The 21,590-nt window shown below is 42.5% G+C and overlaps 1 protein-coding gene across 5 annotated transcripts in view; it reads left to right on the top strand.

The window, feature by feature from the left end:
• brsk2b (BR serine/threonine kinase 2b) overlaps positions 1 to 21,590 on the top strand; it is a 186,801-nt gene that overhangs the window by 112,424 nt on the left and 52,787 nt on the right. For all 5 annotated transcript variants that reach the window (XM_036980439.1, XM_036980441.1, XM_036980443.1 and 2 more), the window contains exons 3-6: positions 9,379 to 9,464; positions 10,514 to 10,654; positions 11,108 to 11,224; positions 17,426 to 17,459. In XM_036980439.1, the coding sequence (XP_036836334.1) occupies positions 9,379 to 9,464; positions 10,514 to 10,654; positions 11,108 to 11,224; positions 17,426 to 17,459 (378 nt within the window). The remainder of the gene's footprint in view (positions 1 to 9,378; positions 9,465 to 10,513; positions 10,655 to 11,107; positions 11,225 to 17,425; positions 17,460 to 21,590) is intronic.

Raw genomic sequence — 21,590 nt, forward strand, 5'->3', positions numbered from 1 at the left:
TGGACAGGTAGCACAGACATGACTGAAACCTCCGCTGTAGAGAGAGCAGCCATGCTCCTGTGGACTCAGACGTGTGCGACGAGTGCGACCCCCCCCCCCCCCCCCCCCCCCCCCAATGGCGAAGTCAGCAACTGGTCTGACCCCTTGGTGGAGATTGAACAGTCGGCTGGCTGCTTCTCGTCCGTTGAGTGGTTGGTCAAACACTCCTCGCAGCTCGGCAGTGAATGCTACTATGGATCTGCAAGATGGTGGCTGCTCTTCCCACACCGCCGTTGCCCATGCCAGGGCCTTGCCCAAGAGTAGAAAGATGATGTAGTCGATCATGGCCTGATCAGTGTGGAACGAGGAGGACTGTAGCTCGATCACCAGAGAACACTGTGTGAGGAACCCCTTGGAGCCTCCCGGTTTGCCATCATACCATTCAGGGGCTGGGATCTTGGGTTGGGCGCAGGTTCCCTGGAGGAACCACAATGATGTCTGGGCGTTGAGACCTGGGTATTGGTTACTCCTTGGTTGGGGGTGTGCCGTGGTTGGAGGGACTCAGCAAGAGTCCGAAGGGTCCCGGAGATTTGGGAGAGCTGTTCTTGCTGCCGTCCAAACAGTTCTCCTTGGTAGGCTACCATATTCCGGATCTGGGTGATCTCTGCTGTGTCCATGTTGTGGCAGAAGCTTGCTGTGACGTGGTAAGGTTGGATCCAGCTGCAGAGGAGAGACCAGACAAGGAATCAGTGTTAAGGATAAACATAATACTCTCCTGAGAAATGGTAGCCGCAGGATCACAGTATACTTGAAAAAACAACAAACACTAGGTCTTGAAAAACGCACATGGTAAACAATTCAAGCTTCTGCAACGAACCACAGAAAACACACCTCTTGCAAAACACACCTCTGGGGCAGTAAAAATGGCAATTAAATCATTGAGTTTGTTTAGTACACACTTCTTGGCGGAGGTTGGACGATAGATTCCTATAACTGTTATTTCTGAATTTGAACCCAACTGAAGACTGAAAGCCAACAATTCAAGGACTGGAGGTAGACTTTAACAGAGAGACATAAATACGATTATTTGTGTAAAAAGCAACACCACCACCGTTGCCTTTCATATCAGCCCTAAACACATTTTAACCATCCATAGCAACCTCAGAGTCCAAGGTTTTATCAGTTAACCAGGTGTCAGATCAAATAAAAATATCAGGGTCTACCTGAGAGAACCAGATCTTGACATTATCAATTTTAGGTAATAAACTACGAATGTTAAGATGTAAAAAATGTCAAACCTTTTCTGTATTTAAAATCACACAGAGTTTCAACACAAGTTAGATTAATTTGAGATTTCAGAACAACAGGAGACTCAAAAATTGGATTATACCTATTAGGAAAAGAAAAGAAAGTAGGAATAGCAATTACATTTCTCCTGTTACCACCATTAGGCATGTCACCACAATCAGATACATCATGTGAAACTTTCACAGTGACCAAAGAGGAGATGGTAAGAATTGACTTACATGTAATGCTAACATAATGCTAATACTTTCCAATGTTTAATGACAACAGCCGGGAGCCCTTTTCATCCAGGTGAATTCCATCTTCCACAAAGTAGCCTGGCCTATTCCAGAAGGAGTCAAAATTGTCAACGAAGGACATGCCCAAGTCCACTGGTGAAGAGACCAAAGACGGCTAAAACGGCAAGGAGATGGAATTGTTATACAATTATATGTGCTGCTAATTTCTGAGCATTCTCAGAAATTAGAAACAGATTTCATTGAGTCATTAGCCTCAATATGCAACACAACTGTTTTCAGAGCAGGAATCTGTTTCTTGATGGTGGGCATGATTTCTAATAAATCCAATACCCTAGCTCCAGGAAAACAAAGTGTAAGGGTATTTTGGAATTCCACCAATCTAACCATGGAGCTTCACATAATAATGCTTGATGGCTGTTGTCCATTCTTTCCATTTCGAGCTGGAGCACTCAGCCCCCCCCCCACACACACACACACACACAAACACACACAATTGACTGGAATAACAGACCCTGGTGAAGCTCGTCATAATATTTATATATTATTTAATACCGTTCTTTTATTTTAGATTTGTGTGTATTGTTATGAATTGTTAGATACTACTGCACTGTTGGAACTAGGAACACAAGCGTTTCACTACACCCACAATATCATCTGCTAAATATGTGTATGTGACCAATAAAATGTGATTTGATTTGAATGGTAGAAGCTTCTTACAGCACAATACATCTTCTTGAGGGAGTTAGTCTTGGTACTGAACAGTGAAAATACACTATCATTTTCATCAGATGTTGCACTATACAAGCACCATGGTGTATGAAATATGCTACGGCTGGTTTAGTTCAAAGAGACCATTATGTATGACGCGCGCGCACACACACACACACACACACACACACACACACACACACACACACACACACACACACACACACACACACCCACACACACACACACACCCTCTCTCAGGAGCCTACAGGAGCAGCTGTAGACCTGACACGTTGTCTCACCTAATTTCTCTAAGGTCTGTTGTGTGACCGCCTCTCCCCCATCACCCCACTCCTCAACACTGTATTACTACACATTAACACACCATATGTGGAATAATTGAGCATAATACATTGCGTTGTATTTCTCCATCTCAATGATAGGGTAGGGGGGGGGGGTTGTTTACCTTGTACATGTGTTTAATTACCGGCACTGAAGTGTGTGTCACTGATCCAAGGAGATGACAGGGTGGATGATGGGGGGAGAAGAGGGGAGGGGAGGGCTTATTAGATATGACGGCAAAGGAACGGGATGCACCTCCATGCTTCCCTCCCCTACACTCCTCCATTCTGTCCTTCCATACGCTTATGTCCGGATCCACGTTCCCCTTGTTGTCCATAATTGACTTCACAGGAGTGATTAGAACCTTACCACATACCACATATCATTTTGACAATTTCTATTTTTTTAACCTTTATTTAACTAGGCAAGTCAGTTAAGAACAAATTCTTATTTACAATGACAGCCTAGGAACAGTGAGGTAACTGCCTCTCATTCTCTCATGTTGTAACCCCAAATCGTCCTCTATAGTTCCATACAAGCCTTTTAAATCGATTTTGGAATTTTCACTTAGGATCTGGCAACCGCCCTTCTCTAATGATAGCCAAGTTAATCTACCCATTACAGTTGCAATTTGGATGAGTTTTTGTCATTGGTAGTAAGTAGTAAGTCAGTTGACCTTGAGTCTGTCTGTGGGAAAAGTGGAGGGTTTGGCAGGCTGGGTTTCCCTCAGGGGAAATAGGATAATCAGTCCTGTTTACTGGGAGATCGGCTAGTAGGCAATCATCCAATCTAGCAACCCTAACCAAGAATAACCTCTCATTATACTGATCATATGCACTTTATTAGTGGTGTGTGTGTGTGTGTGTGTGTGTGTGTGTGTGTGTGTGTGTGTGTGTGTGTGTGTGTGCGTGTGCGTGTGCGTGTGCGCGTGCTGTGTGCATACTGGTGCGGCATGCATATACAGTTGAAGTCGGAAGTTTATATACGGGATTGATTTGCACTTTTCGCACCAAAGTACGATCATCTCTAGGAGACAGAACGTGTCTCCTTCCTGAGCGGTATGACGGCTGCGTGGTCCCGTGGTGTTTATACTTGCGTACTATTGTTTGTACAGATGGACGTGGTACCTTCAGGCATTTGGAAATTGCTCCCAAGGATGAACCAGACTTGTGGAGGTCTACAAAGTTTTTTCGGAGGTCTTGGCAGATTTCTTTTGATTTTCCCATGATGTCAAGCAAAGAGGCACTGAGTTTGAAGGTCGGCCTTGAAATACATCCACAGGTACACCTCCAATTGACTCAAATGATGCCTATCAGAAGCTTCTAAAGCCATGACATAATTTTCTGGAATTTTCCAAGCTGTTTAAAGGCACAGTCAACTTAGTGTATGTAAACGTCTGACCCACTGGAATTGTGATACAGTGAATTATAAGTGAAATAATCTGTCTAGAGAATATATTTTCTATGCATATATGGCTGCAATTTTTTGAGAACTTCTTCATAGTTTTGAAAATGCATTCTTAAATTGATTTCCACAGGACATTAGTGTGTGTGAATGTGTGAAGTTATGTGGCTTCGGGTGTACGCTATCCCTGTCGCTGATGCTAGAACCTAGCATTAAAATCCCTGCCGTGAATTTCGCTAGCACCCAGTGTTAGCGCCGCTGTTGTAAATGGATAAATATCGCTAGCACCTAACTTTAGCATCCCAGTTGTAAACATACAAACGTTGCTAGCACTTAGCATTAGAATCCCTGTTGTTAAGGCCTCGATAGCACAGCACGCTGCAGAGAAGGAGCCAGAGAGTGTGAGCGAGAGAAAGAGAAATAAGAGAAAAGTTAGAGCGAGACAGACAGAGAAAGGGACAGGGGGAAATGGAAAAGGAAACGTTTTTCATTTTGAGTGTTGCTGTAACCAAGAAACTCTCGCTCAGTCCCCCTCTCTCTCCGTTCCCTCCATCTATCGCTCTCTCTCTGAATCTCTCTCTTACTCCTTCCCTCCTTCCTCCATTCCCTGTCTATGAGAGAAGGCAGAAAGGGGGAAGCTGGCATGACAGAGGGCTTGGTGGGGCCAGCCACTGGGTGACAGGTAGCCTAGTGGTTAGAGCGTTGAGCCAGTAACTGAAAAGTTGTCGGATTGAATCCCTGAGCTGACAAGGTAAAAACCTGTTGTTCGTCCCCTGAACGAGGCAGTTAACCCACTGTTCCCTGGTATAAATAAAGGTTAATAAATAAATAAAAAGATTAAAGGGTTTCATTATTTATTTCCCCCTGCTCCAAGGCTCCAGGCCCGATCCCAGTGACAGAACCTTTGAAGATTTGGGGCTTTGATGGGAATAGAATTACGATTTTGTCGGTTGCTTCTGTCCCCTGTGCCTCACTTTCCTAGTTCCTACCTCTCTTCCCTCGCCTCTCGTCTTGTCTTTCTCTCACCCCTCTACCCTTTCCCCCTTTCCCCTGTGGGTGTGTCCCTCTGTTGGTATGTGGGTAGAGGTATGGCTCGCTGGCAGGAGGAGGGGTAAAGTAGGTATGTAAACAGAATACAGGAGAGACCTACTGCAAGATATCAAGGCAAGAGCACCCTACAGCGCTCGTCCATATACATATTTATATATTCTTAATTACATCCCTTTACTTAGATTTGTGTGTATTAGGTATTTGTTGTGAAATTGTTAGATATTACTCGTTAGATGTTGCTACACTGTCGGAACTAGAAGCACAAGCTTTTCGCTACACCCGCAATAACATTGCTAAACACGTGTAGGTGACCAATAAGATTTGATAAACATGCACTTTGGGGAAGAAAATGGCACACTCACATGAGGATATCAGGACTTCAGGACAATTGGGCACTTAAGAGAAATAGCACTTAAGGACTACATTGGGACACAGTACCTTGCGGCAGCTCACAGCTGACCTAAGACAGTTGGCACCCATGGGCCATTACAAGACGTTGCGTATTACTCTGTGTGTATGTGTGCCACCAAATCTGCATAAAACCCAACTTTAGAATCATGCATGCACACCTTGATTCCACGCTAGCTAATTGGTTCACTGGGTCCAGATGTCATGGGTCATGGTGTAATAGCCAGCAATGTTTAGTCCTCTCTGTGTATCCAGATGTTGCACAAACTCTCAAGCAACTCTCATACGTTCTGATGCTAGGCTAGTATGACCTACTGGGTGTTGAACCCAGTGCCTCCATACATTAAGACTTTCTTAGCCCATTGAGTTAAATCCCAAACTCTGGCAGGTAGAATAAATTCTCCAGATCTCAGACAAGGTTAATGATCACACGATTGTGCAGCTCACTGAACCACCTCTGCTACGCTAACATATAAAACCTTTGTGTGTCCCAACATCCTAGCCTAATAGCGCAGGAACGATCAGCCAATGAGAAGCCCAGTCAATAGGACATTCAGTACAGTATTTTAACACAGGATTAGTTTGATCAGCTGGAGCAGATATTCCCACTGATACCGCTCCACTGGTTACTGATGAATAACGCTTATTCAATTCAAAACTGATGACTTCATGTGTTCTTTATTGACATTTGAAGAGGGAACGGAGATGCAATATGAAAATGAAATACCAGTTATTTGGCAAACCCAGCTTAATATTCTCTAGATGTAGAGGCAGTCTCTAATGTACTGCAAATGCTGACCTGTGTAGGGAATTCTGAATACATTGTGTTTCTTTTCTGTAGTTATGGTTTATGGTACCTGTGTCTTTGGCTAACAAGCCAGACCCTTTATTGAAGCAATTAGAGTGAGACTTATTGAGAGAAACAGTTGCCAGCTGCACAGCTTCATCCCTCATGTTTTCACTAGAGCTGGCATTTATACTGCTAGCATTCTGTAAATCCAACTCAGCACTCTGGACTGGAGGTGTTCTTGGAATGGGGGTGGTGGTGTGTGTGTGTGTGTGTGTGTGTGTGTGTCTATCCTCCTGACGTTTGCACTAGGCATCTTGCAGGTAGATTTGGTCATACTAAAGCTACTGCAGTATATTAACATATTCATATAACTCATGTACTGTTTACCTAATTTAATGGTTAGCAAATGTTGATCTATGCTTATAAGCATTAAGTGTACTCCCCATTTAGCTGCCACTGCCCCTGCAATGTGATGTCTCAAAGCAGGAAGTGTAACAGTTGTTTGAATCATGAAGCTTTATTGAGTTTGACAGTATCACACAAAATGAATGGTGCCACACGACATTAATGATGATGTCAGTATGGTCTAACTAGCTGTTTTGTCTGGATGTAAGGAGGCTACAAAAATGCAGTTGAAATTTGTATTATTGGTCACGAATGTCACAATTCCTGACATTTAATCCTAGTATAAATTCCCTGTCGTAGGACAGTTAGGATCACCACTTTATTCTAGGAATGTGGAATGTCAGAATTTTATTTATTTCAGCTTTTATTTCTTTCATCACATTCCCAGTGGGTCAGAAGTTTACATACACTCAATTAGTATTTGGTAGCTTTGCCTTTAAATTGTTTAACTTGGGTCAAACGTTTCGAGTAGCCTTCCACAAGCTTCCCACAATAAGTTGGGTGCATTTTGGCCCATTCCTCCTGACAGAGCTGGTGTAACTGAGTCAGGTTTGTAGGCCTCCTTACTCGCACAGGCTTTTTCAGTTCTGCCCACAAAATGTCTATGGGATTGAGGTCAGGGCTTTGTGATGGCCACTCCAATACCTTGACTTTGTTGCCCTTAAGCCATTTTCCACAATTTTGTAAGTATGCTTGGGGTCATTGTCCATTTAGAAGACCCATTTGCGACCAAGCTTTACCTACCTGACTGATGTCTTGAGAGTTTGCTTCAATATATCCACATAATTTGCCTTCCTCATAATGCCATATATTTTGTGAAGTGCACCAGTCCCTCCTGCAGCAAAGCACCCCCACAACATGATGCTGCCACCCCCGTGCTTCACGGATGGGATGGTGTTCTTCGGCTTGCAAGCCTTTCCCTTTTTCCTCCAAACATAACGATGGTCATTATGGCCAAACAGTTCCATTTTTGTTTCATCAGACCAGAGGACATTTCTCCAAAAAGTATCATCTTTGTCCCCATGTGCAGTTGCAAACCGTAGTCTGGATTTGTATGGCAGTTTTGGAGAAGTGGTTTCTTCCTTGCTTGGCCTTTCAGGTTATGTCGATATAGGACTCGTTTTACTGTGGATATAGATACTTTTGTACCGGTTGCCTCCAGCATCTTCACAAGGTCCTTTGCTGTTGTTCTTGGATTGATTTGCACTTTTCGCACCAAAGTACGTTCATCATTAGGAGACAGAACGCATCTCCTTCCTGAGCGGTATGATGGCTGCGTGGTCCCATGGTGTTTATACTTGTGTACTATTGTTTGTACAGATGAATGTGGTACCTTCAGGCATTTGGTAATTGCTCCCAAGGATGAACTAGACTTTTGGAGGTCTACAATTAGTTTTCTGAGGTCTTGGCTGGTTTCCTTTGATTTTTTTCCTTTGATGTCAAGCAAAGAGGCACTGAGTTTGAATGTAGGCCTTGAAATACATCCACGGGTACACCTCCAATTGACTCAAATGATGTCAATTAGCCTATCAGAAGCTTCTAAAGCCATGACATCATTTTCTGGAATATTCCAAGCTGTTTAAAGGCACGGTCAACTTAGTGTATGTAAACTTCTGACCCACTGGAACGTTGATAGAGTGAATTATAAGTGAAATAATCTGTCTGTAAACAGTTGTTGGAAAAATGACTTGTGTCATGCACAAAGTAGATGTCCTAACTGACTTGCCAAAACTATAGTTTGTTAACAAGAAATTTGTGGAGTGGTTCAAAAATGAGGTTTAATGACTCCAACATCAGTGTATGTAAACTTCAGCCTTCAACTGTATATATACACTACCGTTCAAAAGTTTGGGGTCACTTACCTAAGTGTATGTACATTTCCGACTTCAACTGTAGGTGTACTGTTTGTGAAAGAACATGACACAAATGTACGTAGTAGCTGTGCACGCTACACAGTATTTGTGAGTCATATGGTGTGTGGCCGATAGAACCCAATAGTTCTATGCAAGGAACATATGTACTGTACCTTTCTAACACATCAATAAACCTACCTCACGTTTAGCCCAAGGTCCATTGGAAAATGTTACCACATTATCAGGTGCTGAGGTTCTATACACTGTGCCGTTATGGTTTAGGGACACACACACGCATGCGCGTACACACACACACATGCACATTCCAGAGTGTAAAAAACAGTAGTTGAAATGTCCCCCTACCTGCTGTTTCGTGGTGTATTTCGATAGAGTGATATCAGTGTGTGATTAATGAGTTAAATTAGCTGGTGTGTGGTTGCGCTGTGGAAGGAGCAGGACCTTAACAGGTGGTAGGCATGTCGCTGTTCCCGTAGGCCCTGGCATGGACCCAAGCTGCCAGGCTAGACATGGCCTCTGGCACTGCCAGTCCGACTCTTATTCCCACCACTTCTCGCTGTTCCGTTCTTTATTATTTTCTCCTATGCACTCTCCCTTTCCGTTCCTCTGCGCTCTCTCTTTGTGTCTGCACATTCTTCTCTTCATTATTTAGGCCCTAGCACCAAAACCGTTTTTTTTGAGTGGGCACCAATGAGGGCTCTATGTTAGACCTCATGGATGGTCAGTACTTACAGTACATCCCCAGCTCCATCTAGGAGCTATGCATTTTTTTTGCATTTTTTGGGGGGGCATTAAAGTCTTCCATAAGTACTTTGAATCACACACTAATATTCTTAATTTCCCCTCTTTTTCTCCCTCTTTTTTTCTGTTTCTGCAGGTGGAGCGAGAGATAGCCATTCTGAAGCTCATAGAGCACCCTCACGTTTTAAAGTTGCACGACGTCTACGAAAACAAGAAATATTTGTGAGTGTCCTTTCCAAAAGCGATTTGGTTCACTGAAACGCTGTAACAAATGTGCCTCCCTTAAACCGTTCCACTGCATGTTTGGAGAAGCACCCGTGCGTAGCAACATGTTAGCAAACAAGCGAGGCAAGTTGAAAATCACTTGAGAAACGTATTTTCCTGGGCCATTTTTCACACTGGCATGTAATGTTTCATATGGTTCTCCCTCAGTTTAACCTGCCTATTCGGAAAGCCTGTAGGTTTAATGTAGATCCATATGTTATCTTATGTATTAATCTCTCCTGTGTCCCTGCTCCAATTGCTCTGCTTAATGCACTATTCAATAATTGTTAAAGGCGCCAGCGACAACCGGTGTGGGAATTTGTTTTCCTAATATTCCGATGACACAGACGAATCGCCGACAAGGACGCAAAGTGTTTGCCTCGGATACATTCTCCCACTCCCAATTCATGTGTGAATGTGTTCCTAATTGAACTAGTGTTGACAGGTGAACGCTTGAGCGGATCCCTTAATCTGCTAATAAATCAGGAAGTGGTGTGGGTGGGAGGGAGGGGGGTTGTGGGAATATGGGGTATCCCTGCTACAGTAGGGATACCGCAGTGTGCTTTCAGTGCTTTCTCGCACATACAGCACAGTAGCTACCGCAGATAATATCACAAGAATTACCACCTATACTCTCACAGTAGCAACTGCTGTAGGAACAACTATAGAGTCGAGGAACTTCTATGGATAGAAGACCATTACTGCAAATGTTTGAATTACACGTTAACACGTGAGGGTGCACTAAAAGCAGTGGTTTCTGGATCAACATTAATTAAGGATTGGGTGCCTCATTAAATGACCAAAAATGTCAATGTAATGTAAATGTGTGGTCAGCTTGAGGAGAGCTGGTCCTGGCCTCTTACTACAAGCAGTCCTGGATCTTGTAGACTAGCTCTATAATACCGAACCAGGCGCACATAGCTATCGAGATATGATATCATGTATATAATATGACATATACAGCTCTAGACTGTGTATCTAACGTGTGTGGTTCCCTCCCTCCACAGGTACCTGGTGCTAGAGCACGTGTCAGGGGGAGAGCTGTTTGACTACTTGGTCAAGAAGGGACGGTTAACACCCAAGGAAGCCAGGAAGTTCTTCAGGCAGATCATCTCAGCTCTGGACTTCTGCCACAGTCACTCCATATGGTGAATCATCAATCAATCGATCAGTCAATAAATCAAATGTACTGATAAGAAGTTTTTACATCAGCAGTTGTCTCAAAGTGCTTTGAAAGTATCCCTGCCTAGGCCCTAAAGAGCAAACAGAAGTAGAAGCTCAGTCCTGCTTTCTGAGATCGTGTCTGGTCTGCCATTTCCCTTTTATCTCTGAGAGGAACACTGACCCTATCAGAGAGAGAGAGAGACGACATGAGAGAGGCCTGCCCCCGACACTGGGCTCTTGGAAAGCAGAAAACATTAGTCTCTGATCAAAGGAAATGATAGTACAGTGTGTACATTTTTTGGGACATTTCCTGGACAACATTCCTGGGAAATGCATAATTCCAGTCATGTAGGATTGTCAGGTTTTCTTGTTATCACCTCTGCATGGTACTTGGGTAAATTATGTTTTTCTCTCTCTTTCCCTCCTACTCTCCACAGTCACAGAGATCTGAAGCCAGAGAACCTGTTGTTAGATGAGAAGAACAACATCAGGATAGCAGACTTTGGCATGGCGTCTCTGCAGGTCGGGGATAGTCTGTTGGAGACCAGCTGCGGGTTAGTCAACTGTGTGTGTGTGTGTGTGTGTGTGTGTGTGTGTGTGTGTGCGTGTGCGTGTGCGTGTGTGTGTGCGCGGGTTGACCCATAACCCACAGTCACTTCGGTTACGGTATATGCACAGGGCAGGCGGTTTTAGGGTCATTAAATATTGTGTGAATGAAGGGCGGGTGGGTGGCGGGTTGAATAAAGAGACAATAATACCTTAAATGTGTAATTATTGTGCAATTCATATCTATAGGCTTCAATTAGGTTTTTCTTTCAATATCTGGCATGAGTGCGTAAGCCTAAGCTTTAGTGCCTAACTGAACTGTACGAGCACCAAGTAGCCTACACTCCATTCACCAAATAGCCTACACTCCATTCGCCAAATAGCCTACACTCCATTCACCAAGTAGCCTACACTCCATTCACCAAATAGCCTACACTCCATTCACCAAATAGCCTACACTCCATTCACCAAATAGCCTACACTCCATTCACCAAATAGCCTACACTCCATTCACCAAATAGCCTACACTCCATTCACCAAATAGCCTACACTCCATTCACCAAATAGCCTACACTCCATTCACCAAGTAGCCTACACTCCATTCGCCAAATAGCCTACACTCCATTCGCCAAATAGCCTACACTCCATTCACCAAATAGCCTACACTCCATTCGCCAAATAGCCTACACTCCATTCGCCAAATAGCCTACACTCCATTCACCAAATAGCCTACACTCCATTCACCAAATAGCCTACACTCCATTCGCCAAATAGCCTACACTCCATTCACCAAATAGCCTACACTCCATTCACCAAATAGCCTACACTCCATTCACCAAATAGCCTACACTCCATTCACCAAATAGCCTACACTCCATTCACCAAATAGCCTACACTCCATTCACCAAATGCTTTTGGGAACAGCAGAAAAAGTTGTCCATGGAGGCACAATGAACAATGTCAGAATGTTGTTCAATAAGAGAAAAGCTGTGAGAAAAGAAAATGAGAAGGGAGTAGACAGAAAAGTAATGTTTGGGAAAGACATGGTGAAGTGGTGAAAGAGGATGATGTCAGTGTGTGATGATTGTGAGGCTCTGCACAAATTCGACAGTCACAAGACGGGGACTTCAAATAGGCCTATGACACGCCAAGGGAACTGTAGCCTACTGTTCAGATGGGTTGAATGGAAACTGAAATCTGGACAATGACTGTAGGTCTATAACGTCTCACATAGCCTTAATATTAACTCCTGCAGAATTAAGAATTTCCACATAAAATATGCATCTATGCCGAACAATTTTTTTTAATCAGAAACGTGTTGGGTCATTCACAGCTTTCCATTTTACAACTGGTCATGCTGATGTCATTTGGACATTTTGCACAGAAAATCGTTCCTTTTTAATATTGTTTGTTGCATTTTCTCCTCGGCCCCTAAACGTCTTTGCTCCGCGAAAGAAGCAGAGATGACAAGAGAACATTACCGATGTCAACTAGATTGAACCGTTCATTCTATCGATTTATGACATTATTCATTATTCTTAGTATTTTAGTGACAGAAGCGAAGCCGCACGTATCTAATTATAGACTAGTTGACAAATGGCCTACCAAAATGTCAGAAAATATAAGTAGAAACATATCTAAATCAGGCCCAAAAAATTCTGCCCCAAAAATATTTTTGCCTTCTCTGACTGTAGCCTGCAGTGCATTTTCTATATTAGTGGGTTAGGGTCGAGGTGCAGGTTTCAGATTGTCACTTTATCACACATAGTCGGGCGGTTCTGGATGGGTTATTAGCAATTGCGGGCGGGTGCGGGTGAAACAGCTGATCCGCCCACCACTAGTGTGTGCGTGCGTGTGTCCAATCCCTACACAGTCCTCAAGCCATGTCTGTGTGTATATAAGAGCATGCTTGTGTGTGTTTGCACCTGTATATGTGTGTGTGTCCACGTGTGTGTGCGCGTGGTCAGTAAGATCTTCAGCCCAGATAACCAGGGCCAGTATAGCCTACCCTGCATCTTTACAGATTAGCCATGTAGCAATGCTAAGTCTCTGACCATTATCATCTGGAAGACAGACAGTGTGGCCCAGCACAATGTGACAGAGGAGATAAGAGTAGGAAGTTGGCGTGACAGGCTAACGTGCTAACCCAGGTGAACTCTGCTGAGGGCTTAGCTCTTTGTCCCCATTTCATATGCACAAACATAACGAGGCCATGACTCAACACCAATCAACAGCCCAAAAAAAACAGTACAAAAAAAAAACATTTGCTTTGTTTTCTCGGGCAAAGTCATGCGTCTGACAAGCACGTTGGACACTGTGTGACTGTGTTCCAAGGTGTCCTTTTCAAAGACACTGAATTCAGGCGACGGCCATGTCACATCCCTGACCTTAAGGACCCTTGTGGCTGTATAATTATGCCTTTATAATTTCCTGTGCCCTGTTGTCATAGTGACACATGTGTTTTTTTCTTTTGCGGAGTCACATGGGTCCAGATTCAATGGTAGCATTGGAACTTTACTCTCGAATCACTGTACATATACAGGTAAATGCCATAATCAAGGAAACCCCAACAATATTTGTCTTAATAGGGCGTTGGGCCACCACTTGGCACAGATGCTACAAGTGTCTAGGGACTCTATTGGAGGGATGCGACGCCATTCTTCCACGAGAATTTCCATCATTTGATATTTTGTAGATGGTGGTGGAAAACGCAGTCTCAGGCGCCGCTCCAGAATCTCCCATAAGCTTTCAACTGGGTTGAGATCTTACTTACTTACTTACTTACTGACTCTATTGTCCCCATGGGGACATTTTGTTGCAGTGTCATGTACACGTTTAAAGTGGCGTTTAAATACAAAACAAAATTGACAATGCAACTTTCCTAACAGTTACATACCAATAAAACATTTTTTTCTTTTAAAGACTAGCCTGCTGGCCTTACTGAGTCGATAGGAACATTAGCCCGAGTTAATTAGGAGGGATATCACACCTGGCACAAATGATTGTCTAGTTCTGTTTTTCCTGCTGATGGGTGCCCTATACCTCCACCCAGAGTGGTGTAGTTCAAAGTCCGGGTACAGGGGGTGGCTTGGGTCTAAAATGATTTTGTGAGCCTTGCGGAGGGCCCTGACCTTAAAGACCTGGTGATTGAGACGGCCATGGCGTATGATTTACATCGTTTTCAGGCTCATCAAACCATTCAGTGACCACTCGCGCCCTACTTTCAATAAAGCACCTGCTTTCAATGGATGGATGGCGCGGCGGTCTAAGCAGCGAGCTCCTGCTCCATAGACCGTGGGTTCAATCTCAGCTCCTAACACTCGTTTGTGGGCGGCAGGTAGCCTAACGGTTAGAGCGTTGGTCCAGTAACCAAAATGTCGCTAGCGAGGCACTTAGCCTTAATTGCTCCAGGGTCGCTGCTGATAATAACTGACCCTGGCCATGACCCCAATCTCTGAAAAGTAAAAAAAAAAAAAAAAAACAGACCCTAGGCAACACAGTGACTAGAGTCTGGTTTCAATGATGGACTATTTTGGCATAGAGGAACTACATCACTGCCATATGCTACTACTTTATCCGCTTGAATAAAATCGAGGTAGGCAGTGATGTAGTTCCTCTATGCCAAAACAGTCCATCATTGAAACCAGACTCTAGTCACTGTGTTGCCTAGTGTCGGGTCTTCGAGACTTCCCTCTGAGGGTGTCTTAGGGGGAGTTGGGATATGCAAAAAACACATTTCTAATTCACACTTGTACATGTATAATACACACTTGTACATGTATAATACACACTTGTACATGTATAATACACACTTGTGCATGTATAATACACACTTGTGCATGTATAATACACACTTGTGCATGTATAATACACACTTGTACATGTATAATTCACACTTGTACATGTATAATTCACACTTGTACATGTATAATTCACACTTGTACATGTATAATACACACTTGTACATGTATAATACACACTTGTACATGTATAATACACACTTGTACATGTATAATAGACACTTGTACATGTGTAAAATAGGACAAATATAAGCACCCACCAAATTATTGTTAATTATTTATTCTATGCTTTGTTTCCCTCGTTTACTCACGTGTTTCCGTTATTTTGGCAGTTACCGGTACAGTATATCATTTGTTAAATATTAAAGGTGGCATGATGACAATAACAAAATCTAAACTTTTATCCTTGCTTCATAGAGGTATAATATCACTCTCACAGAGTGAAAGATTCTTCTCTCCCTTGCCCTCTGACCGACATTCATAAACATATGATGAAATAAAATCTTTATCAGGTTAAATGACTGTACTTTGCATGAAGGACACATTGAGGAATCTTTCATTTGACGTACCTAATGTAAAAAACATTCAACATGAAATATCGTTTAGATACAACTAAGGACAAGTGGTTCTAGACAATGTGATTAAAAAAAAGTTTTAGGTTTGCATGCTCTGACACTGCTCTGTTTGACTCGGGCAAATTGACTGGTTTTGCGTACGTTACCGTAATTCAATTTGACTCCGGCAATCAGGAAGCTTGTGTTTACAGAATGTACGTGTGTGTGTGTGTGTGTGTGTGTGTGTGTGTGTGTGTGTGTGTGTGTGTGTGTGTGTGTGTGTGTGTGTGTGTGTGTCCTTACATGTGTGTTGCGTTGAGGACAAGGCAGATGCACAGCAACACTCTGTCAGTGTGTCAAAGTAACTGTATCTTTATTAATGAATAACACACACCAACGGACCAGATACTTACGACACACACTGTTTGCACGCGTAATAGAAATTCATGAGTACGTGATGTTAGATGGTAAGATTAGCGAGAGGACGGGAAGGACAGGGAGGGAGTGGGACTTCGTAGTCTAGGTCGTCATGTAAATCCAGTGTTGAACACACAGGCATGTGTTGATAACAATCACACCGCTGTCGTACCTCTTCGAAAGGATGAATAACCTTCCTACTAACTAAGCATGAAATGCAAACATATAGTAAAGTCAGTGGTGTAAAAAGGATCCAGATGTCATACTTAAGTCAAAGTAAAGATACCTTAATAGAAAATGAGTCAGGTAAAACGTGAAAGTCACCCAGTAAAATACTACTTCAGTAAAAGTATTTGTTTTTTAAATATGCTTAAGTATCAAAAGTAAATGTAATTGCTAAAATATTCTTAAGTATCAAAAGTAAAAGTGAAAGTATAAATCATTTCACACTCATTATATTAAGCAAACCAGACAGCACAATTTTCTTGTTTTATTATTTTACGGATAGCCAGAGGCACACTCAGACATAATTTACAAACGAAGCATTTGTGTTTAGTGAGTCTACCAGATAAGAGGCAGTAGGGATGACCAGAGATGCTCTCTTGATGTGTGTGAATTGGATCATTTTCCTGTCCTGCTAAGCATTCGAAATGTAACAATTATCTTTGGGTGCCAGGGAAAATGTACATTATTATCTTTAGGAATGTAGTGGAGTAAATGTAAAAGTTGTCAAAAATATAAATAGTAAGGTAAAGTACAGATACTCCAAAAAACTACTGAAGTAGTACTTTGAAATATTTTTACTTAAGTACTTTACACTACTAAGTGAAGTATGTTCAAACCACAGTTTTTTAGTCGCATGACAATTACGTTATGACAAGGTGTCCTGTAAGTCCTGTATAGAATTCAGTACACTCAGTAGAGTGTTGGTTCATCCTCTACACTATTTGTGCTCAGCACTGTGGGTCCATGGGGCGACGCACAATTGGCCTAGAGTCGTCTGGGTTAGAGAGGGTTTGGCCGGTAGGGATATTCTTGTCTCATCGCGCACTTACGACTCCTGTGGTGGGCCGGGCGCAGTGCATGCTAACCAGGTCGCCAGGTGCACAGTGTTTCCTCCGACACATTGGTGCGGTTGGCTTCCGTGTTGGATGCGCGCCGTGTTAAGAAGCAGTGCGGCTTGGTTGGGTTGTGTTTCGGAGGACGCATGGCTTTCGACCTTCGTCTCTCCCGAGCCCGTACGGGAGTTGTAACGATGAGACAAGATAGTAATGCATTCCTCAAGCTAACTCTACTTACGTTCAGAATAGTGTGTGTGTATGGGTAACTGTTTGTGAGTTTATGTGTGTGCACACATGTTCTGGTAACTGTGTTTTATTATGTGTGTGTGTGTGTGCATTGACTTGTATAAAGCTGTTGTGCATATCTCACTTTACAGATCTCCTCACTATGCCTGCCCAGAGGTCATAAGGGTAAGTGCACTCCCTCTCCATCTCTCTCTCGCTCTCTATTTCTCTCACCTTGTATCTCTCTCTCTCTCTCTCTCTCTCTTTTCTCTCTCTCTCTCTCCCTCCCATAATGGCATTGCAGCACAAGCCCATGTGCCCTCCAACCATTCACTTTAGAGTGCTCTACTCTCAGCTCTGTATAGAATGAACCGTCTCTCAGCTCTTCGCCCCTCAGGCAGTGGCAATGCCACACAGCCATGTGTTATGTCATCACAGTGCAGCTGTGAATCAGGTGTATGCCAGGTAGATATGTGCTTGCATTATCAGGATCCTGCAAGTAAGCATTTCGTAAGCATTTCGTTGGACGGTGTATACCAGGTGTATCCCGTACAGACAACTAATTAAACTTAAAACAAAAACTGTGCTGTATGCCAGCTGTCATGGAGTTGGTTAGTTACAGTGCTTTCAGAAAGTATTTACGCCCCTTGACTTTTTTCACATTTTGTTGTGTTACAGCCTGAATTTAAAATGGATAAAATGTAGATGTTGTGTTACTAGCCTTCACACAATACCTCATAATGTCAAAGTGAAATTCTATTTTTATATATTTTTTTACAAATGAATAAAGAATGAAAAGCTGAAGTATCTTGAGTCAATAAGTACTTAATACGTCTCATAATAAGTTCCATGCAAAATAATAGAGGTTATAGACCAGGGAGGTTTTCCAATGCCTCTAAAGAAGGGCCCCTATTTGTATATGTGTGCAAAAAAAAAGCAGACATTGGATATGTGTTTGAGCATGGTGAAGTTATTAACTAGACTTTGGATGGTGTATCAATACACCCAGTCACTACAAAGACACAGGCGTCCTTCCTAACTCAGTTGCCGGAGAGGAATGAAACTGCTCAGGGGTTTCACAATGAGGGGGTTTCACAATGGCTGTAATATGAGAAAACTAAGGATGGATCAGCAACATTGAAGTTACTCCACAATGCTGACCTAATTGACAGAGTGAAAAGAAGGACGTTTGTAAGGAATACAAATATTCCAAACATGTAACCTGTTTATGAGTTTTTGGATGTATTTTTTATTTCACCTTTATTTAACCAGGTAGGCCAGTTGAGAACAAGTTCTCATTTACAACTGCGACCTGGCCAAGATAAAGCAAAGCGACACAAACAACAACACAGAGTTACACATGGAATAAACAAACCTACAGTCAATAACACAATAGAAAAATCTATATACAGTGTGTGCAAATGAGGTAAGATTAGGGAGGTAAGGCAATATATAGGCCGTAGGGATGAAGTAATTACAATTTAGCAATTAACACCGGAGTGATAGATGTGCAGAGGAGGAATGTGAAAGTAGAGATACTGGGGTGCAAAGGGAAAAAAAATACAATATGGGGATGAGGTAGTTGGATGGGCTTTTTATAGATGGGCTATGTACAGGCGCAATGATCTGTGAGCTGCTCTGACAGCTGATGCTTAAAGTTAGTGAGGGAGATATGAGTCTCCAGCTTCAGTGATTTTTGCAGTTTGTTCAAGTCATTGGCAGCAGAGAACTGGAAGGAAAGGCATGCAATAAAAGGCTAATTAATTACTTAAAAATCATTCAATGTGATTTTCTGGATTTTTGTGTTAGATTCTGTCTCTCACAGTTGAAGACTACATTTAGGGTGTGGAAATGTTATCCTCTTAGTACTGTAACCTACTCCCGACCAAAACTACGGGTTTTGTTTTTTGTTGTTCTTGGAATAGAAACAGTATAATAATCAAATTAATTAAGCTACATTTCTTAACATCAATCCTATAAACTATATCCTTACAAAAATATATATATTGAAGGCTATCAAATGCTTCTCAAAGATTACCTCTGGTGGTCAAACTAGCACTAACTAGCATTAATGGTATAGAATTCAGAGGCAGCCCGCAAGATGTGCTGCAGTATGACGCAACTTTTACAGGAAGAAACAATGTAGGTTCAGAACTTTTGTGAAATCGCACATTTACAAATATATGGCAAATAGAAATCAAACTGGATGGACATCAGAAATAGAGGAAGGCCAGGACTAAAAACAAACTAAATTTAACTATTGTAAAAATAGATTTTGTCTGTAAAATGTATACAGTTGAAGTCGAAGTTTACATACACTTAGGTCGGAGTCATTAAAACTAGTTTTTCAACCACTCCACAAATGTATTGTTAACAAACTATAGTTTGGCAAGTCTGCAATTTTTTGGGGCAAATTTTTCCAAAAATTGTTTACAAGACAGATTATTTCACAATTCACTGTATCACAATTCCAGTGGGTCAGAAGTTTACATACACTAAGTTGACTGTGCCTTTAAACAGCTTGGAAAATTCCAGAAAATTATGCCATGGCTTTAGAAGCTTCTCATTTGAGTCAATTGGAGGTGTACCTGTGGATGTATTTCAAGGCCTACCTACAAACTCAGTGCCTCTTTGCTTGACATCATGGGAAAATCAAAAGAAATCAGCCAAGACCTCAAGAAAAAAATTGTAGACATCCACAAGTCTGGTTCATCCTTGGGAGCAATTTCCAAACGCCTGAATGTACCACGTTCATCTGTGCTAATAATAGTACGGAAGTATAAACACCATGGGACCACGCAGCCGTCGTACCGCTCAGGAAGGAGACTCGTTCTGTCTCCTAGAGATAAACGTACTTTGGTGCAAAACGTGCAACTCAATCCCAGAACAACAGCAAAGGACCTTGTGAAGATGCTGGCGGAAACAGGTACAAAATTATCTATAGCCACAGTAAAACGAGTCCAATATCGACATAACCTGAAAGGCCGCTCAGCAAGGAAGAAGCCACTACTCTAAAACCACCATTAAAAAAGCCAGACTACGGTTTGCAACTGCACATGGGGACAAAGATTGTACTTTTTGGAGAAATGTCCTCTGGTCTGATGAAACAAAAAACTGTTTGGCCATAATAACCATCGTTATGTTTGGAGGAAAAAAGGGGAGGCTTGCAAGCCGAAGAACACCATCCCAACCGTGAAGCACGGGGGTGGCAGCATCATGTTGTGGGGGTACTTTGCTGCAGGAGGGACTGGTGCACTTCACAAAATAGATGGCATCATGAGGTAGGGAAAGTTAGGAAGTTAAAGCTTGGTCGCAAATGGGTCTTCCAAATGGACAATGACCCCAAGCATACTTCCAAAGTTGTGGCAAAATGGCTTATGGACAACAAAGTCAAGGAATTGGAGTGGCCAGCACAAAGCCCTGACCTCAATCCTATAGAAAATTTGTGGGCAGAACTGAAAAAGTGTGCGCGAGCAAGGAGGCCTACAAACCTGACTCAGTTACACCAGCTCTGTCAAGAGGAATGGGCCAAAATTCACCCAACTTGTGGGAATATTGTGGAAGGCTACCCGAAACAGTTGATCCAAGTTAAACAATTTAAAGGCAATGCTACCAAATACAAATTGAGTGTATGTAAACTTTTGACCCACTGGGAATGTGATGAAAGAAAGAAAAGCTGAAATACAGTGCCTTGCGAAAGTATTCGGCCCCCTTGAACTTTGCGACCTTTTGCCACATTTCAGGCTTCAAACATAAAGATATAAAACTGTATTTTTTTTGTGAAGAATCAACAACAAGTGGGACACAATCATGAAGTGGAACGACATTTATTGGATATTTAAAACTTTTTTAACAAATCAAAAACTGAAAAATTGGGCGTGCAAAATTATTCAGACCCTTTACTTTCAGTGCAGCAAACTCTCTCCAGAAGTTCAGTGGGGATCTCTGAATGATCCAATGTTGACCTAAATGACTAATGATGATAAATACAATCCACCTGTGTGTAATCAAGTCTCCGTATAAATGCACCTGCACTGTGATAGTCTTAGAGGTCCGTTAAAAGCACAGAGAGCATCATGAAGAACAAGGAACACACCAGGCAGGTCCGAGATACTGTTGTGAAGAAGTTTAAAGCCGGATTTGGATACAAAAAGATTTCCCAAGCTTTAAACATCCCAAGGAGCACTGTGCAAGCGATAATATTGAAATGGAAGGAGTATCAGACCACTGCAAATCTACCAAGACCTGGCCGTCCCTCTAAACTTTCAGCTCATACAAGGAGAAGACTGATCAGAGATGCAGCCAAGAGGCCCATAA

The sequence above is a fragment of the Oncorhynchus mykiss genome, chromosome 6, assembly GCF_013265735.2.
Source record: "Oncorhynchus mykiss isolate Arlee chromosome 6, USDA_OmykA_1.1, whole genome shotgun sequence".
NCBI lineage: Eukaryota > Metazoa > Chordata > Actinopteri > Salmoniformes > Salmonidae > Oncorhynchus > Oncorhynchus mykiss.